A 21,565-nucleotide genomic window follows, 5' to 3' on the forward strand; every position below is an offset into this window, starting at 1 on the left:
ACTTCCCATGAATCCCAACAGTGCCAACTGTGGGGCACATGTGAGCATGCTCTGTGGCACACAGATTACAGGGAAGAGCAGACGGAAATCTGCCACTTCCCATGAATCCCAAACACTGCCATTCAAATCTTTAAACTTTCATTAACTAATTTTTGTTTGGAGACAGTTCACTATATAGCTCTAGCAGGCATGAAAATCACTTAGTAGAACAGACTGGCCTCAAACTCAGGAGATCACCTCCCTCTGCCTCTTGAGTGCTGTAATAAAATGTGTAACCTTCATTAACTAACTTTACAGAACTGAAAAGTAATTACAAAGCACCACTTCTTATTTCCTAATCTAAACTAGCCAGGAGTCTATCACCACTATTTAGCAAACCCAGACTAAAGTTGATACAAGACCTCTCAAACAGTCAAGACAGGGGCCCGGCCTTTAATCCTAGCACTTTAACCCCAGGCAGAGGCCAGTGGATCTCTGTGAGTTCAAGGCCAGCCTGGTCTGCAAGAGCTGGTTCCAGGACAGGTGCCGAAGCTACAGAGAAGCCCTATTTTGAAAAACCAAAACCAAACAAACAAAAAAAGGAGTCAATACATAATACACTGTGAACAAACAAAAGACTAGAAGCACAGAATATCATATACAGAATAATTGTAAAAGCATATGATAAACAGGCTCTGAAGAGTAAATTGTACATATAGTCCTAGCAGTTAACACCCTGTTATCAATTTTATAGGTTCAACACAGAAAAAAAGGCGTATCACAGCAAGTTTACTCATAAAATATGTGCATCAAAGTATATATATTTATATATATATATATGCTTACACACACAAAAATGTTCATAATACTATATTATTCATGGTCAAGAAAAGCAAAAACAATACAAATAGCTATCAATTTATGAATGAATATTTTACATTCACAGCAGGATAATTTTCACAATAATAAGAGATGAAGTGTGAAACCTGCTAGCATTTGGATGAACCTGGAAAACACTGTATTAAATGGCAGAAGCCAGTCACAAAATACTCCATGTCATGATCATCTTTACGGAAGAGTTCTAGGATAGGCACAGACACAGAATAAATACATCAGTGCCTGCCTAGAACCGGGAGGCTGGCAGGGAATAGGGATCCCGAATGCTCAGGAAGCAGAGTCTCTTCTGGGTGAATAACTGCTCTAAAAGTGACCGGGTTGTTGAATACATTAAAAACCCATGAACAGTTTATTTCATGTGGGCCAACAATAGGGTACCTGTGACTCAGAATTATTCTGTGAAGACACTAAAAACCTTAACCCTCACACACAATTCAGAGATGAATTGTACAGCATGTGAAATATATCTCAAAGTGTTTACCAAATATTTCAATTTCATGCTTTTAATACCGAAAAAGGAAGAAATACTATTGAAGGACAAAGATCAGCAGAGTATTATTATTATAAGTGTCTGCCAAGCATATTGAGAACAATAAAAATTATTAAATGGCTATTAAGAAAATGTTTATTATTATTAAACAGTTAATATGTACCTAATCAGCTCTTAATAAGATCTCATATTCAGTGAATGTGTCATATGAAAATTACCATGCTAAATTAAGACATTTTCACGTAAGATACTTTATAGAAACAAGTAGGCATATACAGAATTAAGTGACAGATTTCCACTAAAACTCTGTTATTTCGGATGAGTTCATAATCTCTCAAAAGAGAGCAAATTACTGTTCGCAGCTAACACTTGGCCTTTCCATAGAGTCTGTGAGGCAGTCTCAGTGTAGTCCTGGAAACTGGAACTCCCTATGTAGACCATTCTGGCCCATCACCAAGAGCTGCTTGCCTCTGCCCAAAACAGTGCACTACCACACCTGGCAGATTATGCAACTCTTTTACTTTGCAATGCAAACAAATACATGTTTTCTATTTACTTTGTTTTAATTTTTGTTTGTATGGAAATTATTCGGTGACATACCATCATGCTGGCTCCTTTTTTAATTAATCATATTAAATAACTGTCTTTTTAAAAGTGCGTGCTTTGAATATAATTTTTCTTATCAGGATCTTTCTGTGATTCCTTTACACAGTTAGTGGTGCACACCTTTAATCTCAGCACTTGGGAGGCAGAGGCAGGCAGATCTCTGTGAGTTCGAGGCCAGTCTGGTCTACAAGAGCTAGTTCCAGGACAGGCTCCAAAGCTACAGAGAAACCTTGTCTCGAAAAACCAAAAAATAAAAAAAATAAAAATAAATAAAAAAAATAAAAAACGAACCAAAAAAACCCCCACAAAACCCTAATACATACAATCTTTTATAAAACTAAGATTTTTACCAACCCAAACTTCTACAAAAACAGACTTTAAAAAAGTATTTAAAAAGCACAAAGCAACCCAAACCAAGACTCTTTAAGTACCTGACTTATTTTTAATAATTCTGAATAACATTTCTCTCTACATTGAAATGTTTTAAGTATTAGAAACAAGAGAAATATAAATCTATGATCACATGTCATTTGAGGATAAAACGTGACAATCTATCTTTTAAATAGAGTTTCAAGACTGGGGCACTCATAAGGAGAAATTGCTAGACTAAGTTTTTATAAAGCAAAAAAGAAAGCAAGGGTTGCAGTATGGGAACATCAAAGAAAAATAAAATCAAAATGATGACTTGTGAAAAGATTCCAAGTCAATAAAACTTTTAAAAGTATGTTACAGCAAAACAAAATTCTGAAATTGATTATTTCTATGATTACTCTAAAAAACTGCCTCAAATAAACAGCAGAAAGACTAAATATGACCAAACTTTATGCAAGAAAAGTTCCACATAGGAACTAATATGGGAATAAAGACCTTATACCATAACCTCACTAACTTCCAGAAATGATTTTGGAAGCCAAGAAAATGCCAGGGAAGCAAATACAACTTAAAGCAAAATCAGCTGTCTGTGAAAGCAATACGAGTTCTGTGACGCCACTGCCAACCTCAAAAGGAAATTAAGTTAATGAATAGGATAACAAGATGCCCCAAGTAACCACACACACATTTGGGGCTCTGTTTATCTTCTATGCATTAACTATTCTTATCACAACTTCAAAAAAAATAGCGTAAGAAATTACAATTTAACTTTTCCGCATAACATGTAGCTAGAAGTTTTTCTAATTTCAGAGATATTAATACTGTCTTTAAAACCATTGAAGCAACGTCTAAAATCTGTGCATCAAGTGCTGCACACAGCGTTAGGTTAATGGGAGATACAAAACCCCATTGAACACTGCTCTTCTCACACATGGGTGGCGCCAAGGAGAAAATTGGGACAACTTACATTGTTGTTGCGCGTTTCCACTGCAGGAAATTTTCTGACTATGAATTTCACAGCAGACTCCAGGTTTTTGTCAATAAGGTAGGATGGTTTGGCCTTGGGATCTCCACATGCCTAAAAAGACAACAGCAATGAAAAAGTGAAATGTATCTTCCTAAAATCAAGGAAGAATAGCACATCTGAAATCAGAAATTAGAAAGATTTATTGTTTTGGTGAGCAGGTGATAAAATGAACAGGCAAAGTGCAGGGGTTGTCACAGCTGAGGTATGCGATGGGAGACAGGACAGAGATGTTCTTCTACTGGAAAAAACGCATGGGAAGTTTTAAAGCAGTCAGCGCAGAACAGCAGTGAAGGAAAAAGCTCAAACCTAAAAAAAGGAAAAGAAATGAAAAACCTTTTTGGTTTGAGGTAGGATTGTTTTCATCTGGCGCTAATAAGGTATTACAAAATTAAATATTAAGTAAAATGTTTCTGAGTGTTATAAAATGAAGGCTTATGTTTGAAAATGTCTTTTCCAAATGGTTTCCTCATTCGCTGTCAACATTTGAATACACAAGAGTCCTAGTTCAAAAGTGGCCTGCTCCTCTGACGTCTGCGTCACAACACTGTGTCCCCTCACACCAGCAGCCCCTGCCCCTGCGTCTGTCCTCTGTCCCCATCTGGTCATACCACAGAGCAGCCTCCTCTGCACCACACACGTGCTACCGGGAAGGCTAACAGCAGAACCAACAGAACAGGACGTGACAGCTAACTGCTTGGATGAGACGCTTTTCTTAGGGAAATATTAAAAATTGTATCATTTTTGCTTTTTATTCCATTTTAAAGCATTTGCTTTCCCAGTGATGTCTGCCGTGTGTGAGGAGATACAGTACTGTAGCCTGACCTTCTGGTTTACTATGGCTATGTTGTGGATTACAGAAAGAGAAGTTATGAAACATGAGACTGATCTGAAAGCGGGCAAGCGGGCAGAGGGAAGGTGAAAAGCTTTGCAAACCTTCCAAACTTGTCCTTGCTGGGGAAGCATTGTAATAAAAAGAGAGAAAATTACGTGTAAACAATGATTGTCAAACTATGACATACTTTTCAGTAGAAAACTTATGCGCTGCGAACTACGAATAACAATACAAAATGAGAGCTGTATGGTGCTACAACCGATAAGGTACTTAGGTAGCAAGTTCTATCACACAATAGATTTATATAGTTTACACTGTTCATATAGATTAAATACTACTGTGTAAGTGTACAACCATGTCAGTATCTTGGTGATCTTTCTAAACCAACTTAAAATACTAGAAAGAAGGAAAAATAAAGACTACATGCAGCTATAAAAATAGGAGCAAAAACCATTAGTGAAATTTTACATACCTTAAAAAGAAACGGTAGCCAAGAATAAAAATGAATTGTTATAAGATGAACTTTGTACTTCAGCTCAAATTGAAACTATTTTTAAAATATCATCTAGCTTTCAAGTCAAAGTATAAAATAAAGAAAGCCAATAAAAACATTCCTATTTTTATAAATGGAAATAGGAATGCAGTACCAATTCTCAACATAATTAGATCAAACAATTTTTTTAATTTAGAACTTAACCTTTAACGAGAATGACAAGGCTACTATGCAAATCAATTTCTACATAATATTAGCATAACCTGATTTTTCCTCAGACTATAATTTTTTTGAAATAGTTTTTGATAGACTGGTCTTCTAATTTGTCCTCTTTCTTCAAGATACCATATATAACATGAATTCGACTCACATAACCAAGACTCATACAACTAAGAAACTGCCCTTTAAAAATAGCTACAGATTAGCATTTCCTTATATAAAGCATGCCCAAGAGTACAGAGTCCTAAAGTGATTTAATATGCTGACTTTTCATGATATGTATCTTTTATATTCTAGTTATTTAAAAATCTGCATATTACTTTAACAGTATTAGCATTTATCAATAAAAACAATACCCATTTCCCAAGATCGTAAAAGATATCTGAATATAAGCAGCTCTTCTTAAATTGAAAACAAAATAAAAAAGGAATTTCAGTTCAGTGGACAACTAAAATCATACATAACTTCTTTTAGAAGTGGATGGCCTCTTTGTGTGTGCTCGGCGGGCTAAGCAGTTAGGCTGCGATCCCTACCGCTTGCTAGCTCTGGGGCCTCACATTTTAACACTTCCTAGTCTCAGTTCTGTCTTCTGTAAGCGGCCAAAGGGAAAGTACTTACCTCATAGTGTCATGAGGGTTTCATGGTAGGTAACCCATGGAAAGCTTTACTGAAGTGACAGGCACAGAAGTGCTCAGAAATGCACATCGTTATTAGGAATGTTATAATACGGAACATGACAGTCACCTAATCTGGTCTACTACGGAGACTGGTCATCAGTACAGTCATGATATCGAGGACCAGCTCATTAACCTCCGTAACTTGAGGCCCTCTCTCAGCCACACTATTCCTCACTCACCCTAGGGTCAAACAGACTGTATTTGTTTTGCTTACGGGAAGAATACGGTTATGTTGGTGCTGAGGACTGAACTCATGAATGCAAACATGCTAAGAATATATTCTACCACGATATCCCAAGAACGTGAGTTTTAAAATAGGGGATGCCCATGTTCAAGTCCTGGCCAGGTCACTTAACAGCTGTAAAGTCAAGAATTAATGATTGTCTCCTTCATCTTTTCGTGTCTTCTATAAACGGGAGATGATAATATTACAACCTGTCCTAAAAAGCTCCACACTCACTACAGAGTTGGCAAGTTTGTGGGTAGGAAGAACTTACAGGTGTATTTCACACACAATGAACGCTTTAAGAAAAGAAAAAGAAAACCTAATACAAATAGAAGGACCTTACGGAAGTTCCAGTCTACTTTTTCTAGAACCAACTTACTTAACATTTTTACTTAATGAACAGATATTTATATAATAAATACTCAGGAAAAAGAGCAAAGTACAAAAAACCCTAAACTATGATCTGATTAAATTACCCAGGTAATACACATGCTAGCTAGTAAAGAGCTATCTGTAACTCAGTCATGGCTCTCACATAATACTACAGTAGAAAAATCCTAACTGACCAGAAATCCGTCTCTAAAGATTAATTTTCCCACTACTGTTTTAGAACAGAAATTGTCAATATATTTGAAGGTATCTCATTCTATCAAAATTATAATTAATTCTTCACTTTTGATTAGTCATCCTAGAAAGTAGAAATTTTTATAAAATTCCTACCATCACTACACTTAGCTACTAAAGCCATCTGTACTAACACACCCAGAAAGGCTCACAACCAAGACTGCATCTAAACATGTTAACCAAACGAGCTGAGAAATGGCTCATCAGGTCACATCTCTGCCGTGAAAGCATGAAGACATGAATTCAGATCCTAGCAACCAAGTAAAAGCCTTGTGCGGCAGAATGCCTGGAACCCCAGCACTGGGGAAGGGTGGAGACAGGCAGATCCTTGAGGCTTGATGGCTAGCCAGATTAGCCTGAATGCCTCTTTGGTGGGCTGGCTATGTAACTCAGTGCTTGCCCAGGACGCTGAGCACACCCCCACCTCCTCCCCCAGTATGGATGCTCAATACAAAAAGAAAGAAAAGAAGGAAGGAAGGGAGGGAGGGAGAGAAGGAGGAGGAGAACCTGTCTTCTGGCCCAAGTGGCCCACAGCACAACGATTTAATTAAGGATATTATTACTACCTATCTTATAGGTGGACATAAGATTAAAATATACACAGGATAGGAAAAGTGCTCATTTCAATGCATAGAACATAAGTATTTTCAATATGTTCTAAATCACATCTCACTTTTAAAGTAAAACTTTGAATTTTACATTCATATTGCTATTCAACATCTATAAGTTAATTTTCTCACAAAACCAAAAATCTAATGTCATCACCAGGAATAGATTTCCAGAACACATTTAAGTCACAAAACAAATGCCTTTGACTAGAAACACCAAGACAAGCTCTGATAGAATTTCTTCTGCTAGCCTATCACTGAAATCCTTTTAGTGCTGTCCTCAGGCGTTTACAGCTAACACCTCACAGCTCAATCTTACATGCTTAAAGCTACATCTCTCCAAGAACCTGCCAAGATGCAAACAGTCAAATAGAATGCCCTCACAAAATCCCACTATCTATTCATAAAACATTATTAACAAAACAGCCAACAGTAAGAAAGCAGAAGCACCATTTCTGGACAGCTCTTGTATTCAAAGGTGCTGTGCTTAGACAGACCTGAACAGAAGAGATTCAGGGAAACAACGTGACCTATCAAGGGTTTAGTCACTACAAACCTCTAGCTTAAATTCTCAGCACCAGAAAGTGTATCTCTAGACGGATGTCCACGTGATACATAAAAATACACTACATTCTCATCATAACGCAGCTGCTCAAAACTGATTTGATAAGTCTTTTCTTTTTTACTATAGCACAATCCTGATTTGCAGAATTAGTGGTTACTATTCCAATTTTTTTCTCCTGCACCCCCTATATTTTGGTCAGCATATCTACTTTAAACTAGTACTTTCCCTGAGTTTGAGGAGAGAAAAGAAACACTTCACTAGTAGTAAGAGGCTGGGAGAAAAGTGTGTCAAAATTATTAAAAATGCTTTCAAATTCATGTAATTTTATTAATAATTCTAGCTCGTAATTAAAGTTAGTAATTACAGATCTAAAGATAAAGAAATAATTTCTGTTCTCCAGGCATAAATCTTGGGAAAATCATGATCTAAGAGGTTCAAACCATTACATCCTTCAGAATCATTTACTAGATGTTTTCTAATTCCCAGAAGTCACAAGCACTTGCTGGTCTTGCAGAGGACCCTGGGCTCAGTCCCAGCACACATGCAGTGGTTCATAATCATCCACAACTCCAGTTACAGGGGATTCAAAGCCCTCTTCTGACTTCCTCAGGCACACGGTACATGTATATACTTGTGGGCAAACATTTGTACATATCAAAACAAACAAATCTAAATAAAATTATTCTAATGACTCACATTAAAGTTTCTAACAGCTATTCAATTCACAAGATAACTATGTCACCACATTTCTTACATGTCTGAGTTCCAACACACAGACTATCTCAGTTTATGAACCAATGATTTTTTTAAAGTTTTGTACACTGAGACACTTGTGCTTAGTATTAAGTAGATCTTTAAAGAAACACTTCAGAACACACGTCTGCAGTTACTCAGTATGAACACTAGTGAGACGTCTAACTATACTGTCAGAAAGTACTTAAGAAATGTTTCTAACAGAGCAACAGAGCTGAGCTTAATGGGAAGGGGCGTGAATTATCAAGTGTCTCCTCTGCTCCAAGACCCAGAAACAGAATGACAGCAGCCAACATGTATTCTGTTTATTCCTTTTTTAAAGTTTGGGGGGGGGGAGATGACTGCAGGTGTCTATAGAAGCCAAAGGACAATGTTGGATCCCCTGAAGTTGTAGTCACAGGTGTCTGTGAGCCAGATATGGGAGCTAGGAACCAAACTCAGGTCCCTCTGGAAGAATAGTAAGAACCCTTAATCAGTGAGACGTCTCTCCAAGCCCATTTATCCCTTTTTACTAGACACTGTACTAATACTTGGCATAAATAAGCCCACTTCACTCTCAAAATACGAGGTTAACAGCAGTATTGCACCATGACGGAGAACTGGACTGTCTAAGATCCTGAGAATGGAAATCAGTAGTGAGGAGAACTGGAGACTCAGTGCAGTAGTAGAGGCCTAGCCAGGCTTCACAAGGCACCAGCAGGCCTCGAGGGCAGGCACATACCGTGAAGACACTTGCATTTAACCGTCCAAAACTGTAGTTAGAAACCAGCTGACCAGCTGAATCCTGAAGAGCCAGCTGTGGGGAGAAAGCAGGGGCAGCAGCTGACTGCACCACGGTTTTCTCCCAGTTTCTCGGGGCCACCACTACATCCTGACTCCTTAGAGCCATGCCAACACCCAGACATTCTCAACTTTTTCCAAGACAATTCTAATGTGTGATGAAAAAAAAAAAAAGGACAATTCAACTGTAGGTTAAGAACCACTGATCTCACTTAATAAATTATAACCAAGAATGATAAATAATTTGTTCAAGGTTAAAACAAATTAGTATTAAAACTTTACCTAGAATGTGACTCTCAACTCACAACGTCTCAACTTGGAAAAAGAAAATCTAAGGGAAGTATAGTCTGCTTGTCTATTTTTCTTTTTTTTAAAGTAAGTTTGCTAGATGGCTCAGCTGTTAAAGACCGGAGTTAATCCCCAACACGCAGATGACAGAAGAAAAGAACAACCTCCCAAAGTTGTCCCCTGACCTCAACACTGGGGCACACACACGCACACACACACGCACACACACGCACACACACACACACACACAAATTAAAAATATTAGCTAGCACGAGTATTTTATAACCTACTTTGTATCTTTATCTAGTCTGCTGAACAGAAGTTGTGGAATTCAATCTTTGTTAATTCCTGCCTGTGCACTGTAGGCCTGGTGCCGCCAAAGGCCAGAAAAGGGTTCAAATCCCTGGAACTGAGGATAAGGACAGTGGGGAGCTGCCATGAGGGTGCTGGGAATCAAACCCAGATCCTATGGAAGCGCAACCAGTGCTCTTAAGTGCTGAGCCATCTCTCCAGCTCAGAAACTCTCGCTATTTATTTAGTTAGTTAGTTAGTGTGCATGGGTGGGGGGTGCAGAGAGAGAGCTGTGGAGGGCGGCACGCTCACGCACGCCCTGTGGCTCTGAAGTCTTTCTCCAGTCACTGTGCCTGGCGGAAGGGCTTTCACCCACTGAGTCACCTCACTGCTCCTGAAATCTCCACAGTAGGTTCTTCAGAAATCTAGTTGTGGACAGACCCAATTCAATTTTTTAAACATCTAAAAGGAATATACAAGTAATAGTAAGATGCCAATACCCTTATAGAAATGACAAGTAGAGGAATAATTTTTCTTTTTACTACAGATTACTTGTGATGAAATTTACATGAAAGGGTCGTTTTCATCATGTTAGCAGTATATCAGTGAGTATCAATGGAGATTTCTGTTTAGCTTTTTAATGTATTAAAAGGAGAGAAAATTTTAAGCTAGCAATTTTAAATTTTAACTCAAATGTATTTGGTAAAATATATTTTGTATCAACTTTGCATGCTAGATTTATTTTCCTTTGTGATTTTCTTTACATAGGTTGACAGTAGTTGCATGCACATGTACATACATGTCTGTATATATGTATATACACACACACACATATATATATATATATGTAGAGGCCAAAGGTCACCTTTGGTGTCATTCCTTAGGAGTTACCCCAACTTTTTTTTTTTTTTTTTTTTTTTGGCAGGGGAGTCTCTTACTGGGACCTGGGGCTGGCTGATTAGATTAGGCTGGCTGGTTAGCCAGCAAGCTCTAAGAACCCACCTGTCTCTGTGTCCCTAGAGATGGGATCACAAATCTGGAACTTTAGGTCGGTGCTGGGAACTGAACTCAGACTCTTATGCCTGTGTAGCAAGCCCTTTCCAGCTGGACTGGCTCCTCTGCTCCCTTTATGCTAAGATTTGGTCCCTGACACATTTTAACATGTGTGTACAAGATGAAAGAACCAACTACATCAGTAAAACTAAAAGAAATAGGACATTTTGCTAAATTGGAGGAAGTATATATAAAACAGAAAATCGGAATAAAGAGAAACAGTGAAATAAAATTTTTCTTCCCTAATTTTCACTTTAGACTTTTATTTTCTAAGACAATGAATGAATGAAGTCGGGAGTGTGGAATGGTGTCAGAACACTTCTAGCAACCCCAGGCTCTGGGTTTTGGTTTCCAGCACAATCTTGGGTATGAAAGCACAAGGTCAAATAGTAACTTTATACACTGAGAACTATGTAACCTACAATAAAAGAAACACAGTTAGAAATCATGATTAGCCTAAGTTTATTTCATTAATAGTACTCAAGCTAAATTTGTTTAATTAAGAATTTAATTAATGGTAATCACACGCCTAAGATTTCTTGTTCATTATTTTCCATATTGCATTTGTCATTTGTTTGTGAATATAGTACGTTCTTAAGATTATATTAAGGATTTAACAGTATTGTGGGCTTTGATAAAATGAATACTTAACTAGACAATGATGAAAGCATTCCTTGTTTAAGCATAGTACCGCAGTATTTTAATAACATCAAACTTCATAAAACCTTAAATTGTTAATGTGTAAATAGATTTACATATATGACAATTTCAAATAATCTCTCAAAAGATCGTAAAAGGATCTTGAAAAATGATTCCTCGTAAGTTAACTTTTTAGGTAGTCTCAATGTTGAGAGGGTTTTCCCCCTATGCATTAACTCTCCATCTACTGAATGTTTTCTCTAGCACTGGAGAAACAGGCACATTAAATCCAGTGTCAAGACGTTCCTATCTTGATTGGAGAGAGGTGCAGTTAGTTAACCAAATGCAGTGTGTAAATAGGACTGTGGAAGACTTGACACTAACAATTTTAGACTAGAAAGATAGGATGACAGAGAGGAGCGTCTGTGCCAGGTACTGAAGTGTTAGCAGGAGCTGACAACTATTTGACTTGCAGCTCTAAGGGCTCTAAGACCTACTTCTGGCCTCTCGGCACACAAGTGGAACAGAAATACATGCAGGCAAAACACTCACACACATAAAACTAAAAATATAAAAACTGTAAAAATAAAAATTACAGACAACATGAACCTTATAAACACAAGATGAACAGATCTTACTTCTTTGGCAAGTTATTCGAACAAATGTTTTGATCTTTAGCCAGCTGGGTTTAGACAGGCAGCTGATACAGGCAGGCAATTCCATAGGCTAAAAAATTCTAATTCTATCCAAAGGGCCAGCAATGGTCCAGGGATAAAGGCACCGAGTCTGATCCCAGAAACAAGTTATCCGCTAACCTCCACACATACTGCTTGCTCGCTCGCTCTCTCCCTCTCACAAAATAAACAGATGCATTTAACACACACAGAGTGATTTCAGTGAACACTAATCAAAGCCTTGTGTGCTAGATAATGCCCTAAGTATTAGTCTTCAAAACGAATTACTCTTCTCAGAAGAAATTCATGAGCCAAGTAGGCAAAATATTTCAAGAAACTAAATATATGTAAGTGATGAACTATAGCATTTCAAGAACTCGAGATGCTCGACAATTAGATATAATGATGGCATCCACTTATTTCCCATTTCAGTAGTCAACACAAGAGCCTGCGGTTTCTCAAAACAGGAAGTGAAAAACACTTTGAAAAGGGGCATCTAACTGTAATTATAAGTTTAAACGCTTAAAATTTCACTTACTATTTTCCACGAAAATGATGTTCTACAGACTGTTTGTTTTAATTCTATAAAAGTGTGTAGTGACTTGACTGTATTAAAAAAAGCATTTAACTCAAGCACCCAAATCACTGTTGATATCACTCTCACTTCCTCCTCTGGAAACCATCATAACCATTTCCTTTAACCACAATACCGCAGCACCACTTACTTTTAGCAACATTTGGCTTGCTTTTTTTTTGGTTTTTCGAGACAGGGTTTCTCTGTTTTGGAGCCCATCCTAGGACTAGCATTGTAGCCCAGGCTGGCATCGAATTCACAAAGACCCACCTGCTTCTGCCTCCCGAGTGCTGGGATTAAAGGCGTGCGCCCCCACCACCTGGCAACTTGGTTAAAAAAAAAAAAGTCCATATAAAACTTGATTTTCAAATTTCTTAAGCAGTGAAATCCAAAAGTTGCCTCCAATGCAACTTACACTACCCAAAATTAAATTTTCCTAACCCCGAAACGTTACAATCAAGGAGTGAATGCACAGGGCTCTGCCGTGTCACAAATGGAATGGGGACATCCCAGGTCAAGACTGGGCTGTGTTTAGAGACAACCATTCACTGGAACCAAGGGAGTAGCCAGAACAACACAGCCATCCTTCCTTTCCCGACGCTTAGTATCACTAACTGAAAACAGTGTGCTTCAGAAGGGCAGTGTCTAAATCAAATTGGAGGAGTAAAACAAGTTTATTCTGGAATGCTTTGACTTTCATTTTTAAAAGAATCTTCATCAATACTCATACACAACCTGTACTCTATTGCTATGGTCAAAACTATATTTGTTCCAGTTTTTAAAACGAGATTACGAAAAATATGGTACAGATACATAGACACCCACAAGGATGAAGGGGTATAAACTGTACCACAAGCAAACTTCTCTCTACTAAGTTCAGAGGCTTATCGCAGCTGTCTCAAAATAAATGAACTTGGGATTGTTTGCCTGAAAGGTAAATTAATGGCATGTTTCCCCCTATCTTTATCTCTACTTTTCTTAACTTCAATAGAGCCTTGCACTCCCTAAACCGAAGACACTGACTGCCAATAGTTGCACTGACTAGTTACTCAAATCATCGGAACAGCAACGGGAACAGATTTCGTCTTTATTTTACACAGCCATTGTACTGTAAGGCACGGTGCCTTGGTGCTCATCAGATAGGGTTGGGAAAACTAAGACGAGGAGGAGCAGAGAGGAAAGGTTGTTATTCCTGTTCTAGTGACTCACAGCCCTCAACTATTTCAGACGAAAACCGGTTCCACCCTCACTTCCCCCTCCTGTCTATCTCCAAAATGAAATTCTCCTGAACGTCAACATGCTGTCGGGGGGAGGGGGTGCTTTATCCAGTGACCGAAAAATCAAGGAACCAAGTGGGGAGCGGAGGGAGGGTCGGGCGCCACATTCCCCCACTCCCACGCCGAGAAACCCGGGCCCGTGTGCCGCAGCCCAGGAAGGCCGCGCGCTCGCCCTTCCCGCGGACCCAGGCGCCGGCGGCGGCCATGCGCGGCCCGGCCGGTTCCCGTCGCCCGCCCGGGAGCCGGCCCGGGAAATGGCTCCAGTCCGGCCGGCCCCGCGACTCACTCGAGGCCGTGGCGCCTCCCGGAGGCCCCGGGCGACCAGGCCGAGCTCGCCCCCCGCCCCGCGGCCTTGCCCCCGCCGCCGCACCCCCGCCCGGCCTCGCCGGCCCGTGCGCACCTTCTTGATGTTGTAGAGGCGCGTGAGCATGCCGACGCCCCGGTCGTTGAGGATGGTGAGCTTCTCCGCCAGCTTCTGCTGACTGGGCTGCAGCACGGAGCGCGACATGGTGCGGCCGCCGCCGCCACCGCCGCCGCCGCCGCCGGGCGCGCAACTCCCCGGCTCGCCGCCTCCCTCAGGCCCGCCCGCCCGCCCGCCCGCGACCTCCGCCTCAGCGCGGCGCGCCCATGCCGCGCGCCCACCCGCGCCGTGACACAGCAGCCGCGGCGCTCGCTTCCGCCCGCCTGCCCGCCGCCCTTCCGCCTCCACCCGCGGCGCTCTCCAACCCGGTCTCCCCTCCCCACCCGGCCGGGCCGCCTTTCCCGGCTCCTCCGCTAGGTGTGGCGGTGACGGCGGCGGCGGCGGCGGCTGAGAACCAGGCGGCTTCCCGTAGCCGGGACCGGCGCTCGGTCACCTGATCGGCCGCGCCGGCGCCCCCGCCAGGTCGGCGGCGGAACTGCGCCCTGTGCGCCCCACCCGGCCTCGGGCTCCGCGTGCCTCGACTTCCCCCAAAGTGGCCTCGGCTCCGCAGCCCCCGCGGTGCGGGCGGGCACCGGATGCCCCGGGAGCCTCGCGTCCCGGCGGCTCGGAGCGTGCGGTTCCCCCCCACGCCCCGACGGACGCTCCCGGGAGAACGCGGCTGATGTGGGCTCCGCTCGAGCCGCGTCGACGGCCTCGGCGCCTCCCGGGCCTCCCGGGCCTCGCTCCCGCCTCCAGCCGGCTTCGGGGGAAGGAGGTCGGAAGTGAGAGCAGCTCGAGTTCCTGAGATTATCAGAATGGAGACTTATCGAGGACCGGCACCCATCCGGAGGAGACACGAATAGGCTCCGGCGTAGGGTAGGCAAGAAAACAAACAACGAATGTTTGTTCGGCGAAGGAGGAGGGTTCGCTCCCAACCTCCACCTGAAATCCCAGTCCTCTCTGGAAGCAGCGATTCTACTCTTTTGCCCCTCACCTCCCAAGGATTCTTTGTCATGTCTCACCCCACGTCCACTTCCTATCACACAGGGTTTCAAACATGAACAAATTGGGGCTCCACGTGAATGACCAGAGCGACAACGTCCACCGCGGTGGCTCTGGGGTCACTTGGATAAATTTGGGGCTTTAACTAATATGAGCTAATTTTGCAATGTGTTCATTAACTAAAATCAATCACAAAATCAAATCAACCACGACCTTCAGTAAAAGGCATGCTGAAGTTAAGAAGACACGGGAGTCATCGAAGCTACTTTCTGGTGAAATGTCGCTTCTAAGACATTTTGAAAAGCTACTGTCTACTCCTTGCAGAAATCGAGAGAGTACACAGAATAGGTTTTCCTTAAGGGCTGTTTAAGAGTCTTAGTGCCACCCAAAATGTCAAAAGTTTCTGTCAGTGTGCACTACTCTTAGAGCTGCCTGCCTTGAATTCTTTATTCATCTTCTCTCTCTCTCTCTCTCTCTCTCTCTCTCTCTCTCTCTCTCTCTCTCTCTCTCTCTCTCTCTCTCCTGCTCATTTCTCTCCCCTCCATCTCAGAGAAACCATCTGTTGAGCTATTTACTCTGTTATTAACTAATTGGGAAATTGAATTTATTCAGTGACTTGCCAAGCTGGTAGCTAACATTTAAAAAATTTACCAGAGACTGGGGTTGGAACCTGAGACGATTCAAAGGAAACCGGGAAGGGACAGCTGCTGGGAGAAGCTGGGGACAGCCAGACAAGAAAATGTGAAGGCCCTGGATGCAGACAGCAGTGTGTGTCCTTAGAGGAACCAGGAATCAGTTCTGTCTGGATGGGCAGCAGTATTCTTTTAAAGATGCATTTATTTTTATTTTATGTTTTAGCCTGCTTGTATGTTAGTGCATTGAGTGCAAGCCTGGTAGACACGGGGACCAGAATAAGATGTCACATCTCCTGGTACTGCAGTTAGGTCCCAAGCAGGACCCCAAAATGGCAGTGCCACCAAAAATGTCCTAAATGACAATCTGGGTTTGGCTAAGGCAGAATTCTGACCATCTAGACAGAGCAAGAAAATAGCACATAAATTTGAGCAGATTTTTTATTCTTCAAGAAGTGCTGTCATTCTTCCAGATGTTTCTTTGTGGCAGAAAGGCTTGCTGTTTTATTTTGGTTTATAATAACATCTCCCTATGTAACTCAGGCTGGTCTTGAACTTGTTGGTTGTCTTAGTCACTTTTCTAATGAAGTGTTAAAATATTGTAACCAAGGCAACTTATAAAAGAAGTAGTTTAACTGGGGTTTATGTTCAGACTCTTGGAGTCCATGACCATCATGGGGAACATGGCAGCAGGCAGGCAGGCAGGCATGATGCTTGGAGCTTACATCTCGACCCCCGAGCAGGACATGAGCTTTTGAAACCTCAAAACCCACTCATTCCCAGTGAAACACTTCTTCTGAGAAGGCAACAGCTGCTAATCCTTCCCAAATAGTTCCACAACCGGGTCCCGAGTATTCAGACATGAGCCTGTAGTGGCCAGTCTCATTCTAACCACGACAGGCATCTTCTTGCCTCGCCTCCCGAGTGCTGAGATTGTAGGCCTGTGTACCATGCCTGGTTTCCATGTGAACAGGAATACCTGCAGCTGCTTCCACCTTAAAGTACCCCACAGAAGAAATCTACAGTTACGCATTGTCTTAGTCAGGGCTCCTCTTGTAGTCACTATACTCTTGCTGAGAAGGGACACCATGACCAAGGCAAAAGAAACAGCTTAATTAGGGCCTTGCTTACAGTTTCAGAGGTGTACTCCATTATCATCACGGAAGGGAGCATGGCAACAGGGAGCTTGGCATGGCATGGCAGGCTGTGCTGGAGAAGCAGTGGAGAACCACATCCATATCTAAAGGCAGAGAGAGGGACTCTAGGCTTGGCATGGACTTCTGAAATCTCAAAGCCTACCACCAGTGACATACTTCTTTCAGTAAGATCACCTTCCAAATTCTTTGAATCCTTTCAAAGAATGCTACTCTCTGGTACCTAAGCATTCAAATATACAAGCCTGGGGGCCATTCTTATTCAAACCACTACAGTTACTATTGCTGTAATGAAACATCATGACCAAAGCAACTTGGGGAGGAGGAAAGGGTTCATTTGGTTTACACTTCTACATCACAGTCTGATGTGGGATTTCCCTCTGGATGCTGTAATTACCGTTGATTAATAAAGAAACTACTCTGGACCTATAAGAACTTAACTAGGTCGGGGGAGAACTAAACTGAATACTGGGAGAAAGGAAGGCGGGGTCAGGGAGAAGCCATATTAGCTCCATTGGACACAGACTCTGGAACTTTACCCAGTAAGCCACAGCCTCGTGGTGATACACTGATTACTAGAAATGGGTTAAATTAAGATGTAAAAGCTAGCCAATAAGAAGTTAGGGCTAATGGGCCAAGCAGTGATTTAATTCATACAGTGTCTGTGGTTATTTTGGTTCTAGGTGGCCCCTTACAACAACAGTTCATCTTCAAAGAAGTCAGGACAGGAACTGAAAGAAGGCAGGAACGTGGAGGCAGGAGCTGATGCAGAGGCCATGCAACAGTGCTGCTTGCTGACTTTTTCCTCATGGCTTGCTCAGCCTGTTTTCTTTATTTTTTTCTTTCTCCTCCCCCCTACTTTTTCCCCCAAGACAGGGTTTCTTTGTGTTGCCTTATATGTCCTGGAACTCGCTTTGTAGACCAAGTTAGCCTCGAACTGACAGAGATCCACCTGCCTCTGCTTCCTGAGTGCTGGGATTAAAGGCATGCACCACCACTGCCTGGGTTCTACCTGTTTTTCTGTAGAATCCCGTACCACCAACCCATGAGTAGTCCCACCCACAATGGGCTGGTACATCCCAAATTAATCACTAATTAAGAAAATGCCCTACAGACTTGCCTACAATCTATCCTATGAAAGTATTTTGTCAACTGATGCTCCCTTCTCTTCAATGACCCTAGTTTGTGTCAAGTTGAAATAAAACTTGCCAGCACACTAATCTTACTTGATTTTTACACAGACTAACCTGACACTTTAATAAGTCAAATCCATTTAAGTAAAAGATGTTAGATTCCCTCCCTCATCCCCCCAAAACATGTTTATGTGTTGCGAATTAGCTCGATATGGGAAATAACCAGGCCAGCTTAAGGGTAACAGTTATATTTTTAATTGTTATAATGGGAAAACTCATGCCACAAGAATGGGAAGCCTGACTTCCTCTGTCCAGCGGGGATTGCCCAGCGAGAGAGAGCACACTTGGTCCCTTTCCTTTTTTTTTTTCCTGGACTCCAGGTAGCCACGCCCTAACTGGGTGTGATTGGTTAACAGAGCTTCCCTATCATTTATGGGGCTGTTGAGATGGTTCAGTGGATAAGAAAACTTACCACCAAATCTGATGACCAGAATTCAATCTCCAGGACCAAAGTGGTAGGAAGAGAGAACATTTTTACAAGTTGTCCTACATACACACACACAAGCACACACACACACGTAATAAAAAAAACACTTATTTTCATTTAATCAAGGAAATTGGAGCGATATCCAAAATAATAAAGATTATAGTCGTTGCCCTTTTTTGCCTCACAGAACTTAAAGTTAAGGTTTTATACCTGAAGATACCACACATTTCACATATAGGACTTCAAAGAACTGAGCTGGAAATGATCTGAAAGCCTCCTACCTGAGGACTGGCCCTCATAATATGGAAAGGTGTAGAAGCTGCCAAGGGAGAAAAAGGACCCTGCCCAGGTAAAAAGCCTACCAGCCACAGTAAAGACCACTCTGACAAGAGAGCCCCAAGGAAGCCATAGTGGCTCATCCATATTGGGGTACCAACAACTCTCTATTTGGACTTAAGGTCTACTCACTAGAATGGAAGTCATGCCTGGTGCTAGAACCCTAGCTAGCTAACTGATGGGAGAGGTCATGACCCTAGAGAAGAACCTACTTCTGCAGATTTTCCAAATGGATACAATTTCTAACTGCCTTCTAAATATTACTACTTACACCCATAGATCAATGTAGCTCTTCCTTCTCATCAAAGAAGCCTCTTTATGCAGTAGATGGCAACTACACAAGGAATCCCTACTGGTCAAATGTGGAGAATACATGACTGTGATTACCCAACCCCAGGCGACACACCTGCAACACAACCTCTACATGGAGAGCTTAGGACACGGTGTGGAGGAGAGGGGAAGAAGATTGACAGCAGCGGAGGGACCAGAGCATCTGCTGCAAGATAGTGTCTTCTGTAGGTGACAGGGAAGCTGGTCACCTAGCAAGGCCCGCACAACGATAGCACTGATTGACATGCCATTGTGGGTTGGGGAAATCTCAATGGACCTACCCCTAAATGAAGGATTATAGCCATGGCTTCTGGGAGAGAGAAGATGAGTCCTCTCCAAGGATGAGCTCCCTGATCAGGAATCCAATTCCAAGTGTTCAGCCCCAAACAAATACACATAAATGTAGGCAACTCCTCAATAGACTGTATGTGTGTGTGTGTGTGTGTGTGTGTGTGTAACAATAATTGAAGAAGAAATCATGAATTTGAGGCCTCTTGAGGGATGGGTTTACTACAGCAAAACTTGATTTTAATGATAATAGTTTCTTCAACTTACATTATAATCTCTGTATTAAGAAAATAAAATAAGGAATAGAAATTAAATTAATGTTTATACTAGCTATCTCAAGAAGAAACTTTTGAGATGTTACATCCCCACCCCATCTCTCTCTCTCTCTCTCTCTCTCTCTCTCTCTGTCTCTCTCTCTCTTTCTCTCTGTCTCTGTCTCTCTGTCTCTCTCTCTCTTTCACACACACATACACACATGCGGGAGAATTGTGTGTATTCTGTCAATCATGTTTTAAATAAACGCTGATTGGCCAGGCAAGAGGTATAGGCGGGAAAACCAGACAGGAAGTGGAAATGATGCAAAGAGAGCAGGAGAATTCTGGGGAGGAAGAAGTTGATTTCTCCCACTCCTGCCCAGATCACCAAAGCAGCAGGATGTGAGCTGCCCCACTGGAAAAGGTACAGAGCCACATGGCTAAAATAGATCAGAAAAATGGGTTAATCAAGATGTAAGAGTTAGCTAATAAATAGCCTGACTTAATGGGCCAATCAGCTTTATAACTTATAGAGATCTCAGTGTGATTTTTCTCTGGGACTAAACAGCTGGGGGGGCCGGGCAGGACAGAAACACAAACAAGCAGGCCTTCTCATGTTACACACACACGCACGCACGCACGCACGCACACACACACACACACACACACACACCCCTTACACCCCTTCCTTCTGTCCTGCCATCCCGTCAATTTGCTTTTCTTTCCCTACAATGCTGGAGAATAAACCCAGGTCCTAGTTGGATGCTAATGCGCTAAGCTAATAAGGAAACTGACATGCACATAACTGTTCTTTAACTGCGGAAGGGCCACCCCATAGACAGTAACAGATCTGGGATTGGATCTCTTATCTGTCTAACTCCAAAATTCATGCACGAAGTTTATTGTAACAAAGTTTCTTGTACTAAAGATCGGTTGATAAGATTATATCATTTGTTTCATCCATCTGAACAATGTTTTCCTCTACAGTTCCTCAGCCCTATCCAATCTCCATGAATGTTTCCTTCAGTTACCATTCTTCAGTTCACAGCTATTATCTGACCTATTTTCCCTGACATATACAACAGATAGATACACTTTGCTTTCTCCAGAAACTACAGAGAATTGCTTATGTAATGTTCTTTACTAGTTGTGAAGGTTTTTTTAATTATGCATTTTATTCTATCTTTTCATGTGGAAATTGCATCCTGCAGCCCCACAGCCCATGGGGCTTTATGTTGTTGTGGGAGATCTTTGTTTCATACAATATATTTTGATCCTGCTTTTCCATCCCCCAACTTTTCCTAGCTCCTGCCCACCTCCTTATAGCTCAACTTCGTGTAATCTCTCTCCCACCCTCTTCTTCCCCCTCTCAAACCAAAAACCAGTGTTCTCCAACGGAGTGTTGCTGAGTGTATCAGCTACACTCTAGGGCAAGGAGAAATTGGCCAACAGAAGAACTCCAGCCCATGTTTTGCTCCTCTGAACTTTTTGTTTCATTTTTCTTTTTGATTTTCTTATTGATTTTTTTGTTTGTTTGTATTGATTTTCATATTTTGTGAAGTATCTTACTTTCTGATTTTTAAATCAGTTAGCTGACCCAGCATG

General features: G+C 41.8%; 1 protein-coding gene and 1 long non-coding RNA gene across 5 annotated transcripts in view; one reads left to right on the forward strand and one right to left on the reverse strand.

Annotated features, from left to right (window-relative positions):
- Nckap1 (NCK associated protein 1) overlaps nt 1–14,504 on the reverse strand; it is a 71,744-nt gene extending 57,240 nt beyond the window's left edge. For 2 of the 4 annotated variants that reach the window (XM_085680905.2, XM_085680904.2), the window contains exons 1-3: nt 14,345–14,504; nt 4,305–4,322; nt 3,312–3,422 (exon numbers count right to left, since the gene is read on the reverse strand). In XM_085680905.2, coding sequence (XP_085537031.1) covers nt 3,312–3,422; nt 4,305–4,322; nt 14,345–14,452 — 237 coding nt within the window. In that variant the 5' untranslated portion in view covers nt 14,453–14,504. The remainder of the gene's footprint in view (nt 1–3,311; nt 3,423–4,304; nt 4,323–14,344) is intronic. The other 2 variants (XM_085680907.2, XM_085680906.2) reach the window with 1 other exon arrangement.
- On the forward strand, nt 14,462–18,352 carry LOC125394911 (uncharacterized). Its single transcript, XR_014998775.2, has 2 exons — nt 14,462–15,220; nt 17,816–18,352. It is a non-coding gene; the product is annotated as an uncharacterized LOC125394911 (long non-coding RNA).
- The last annotated feature ends 3,213 nt before the right edge of the window (nt 18,353–21,565 follow it).

The sequence above is a fragment of the Myodes glareolus genome, chromosome 21 (genome assembly GCF_982192425.1).
Source record: "Myodes glareolus chromosome 21, mMyoGla1.1, whole genome shotgun sequence".
In the NCBI taxonomy this organism is placed as follows: domain Eukaryota; kingdom Metazoa; phylum Chordata; class Mammalia; order Rodentia; family Cricetidae; genus Myodes; species Myodes glareolus.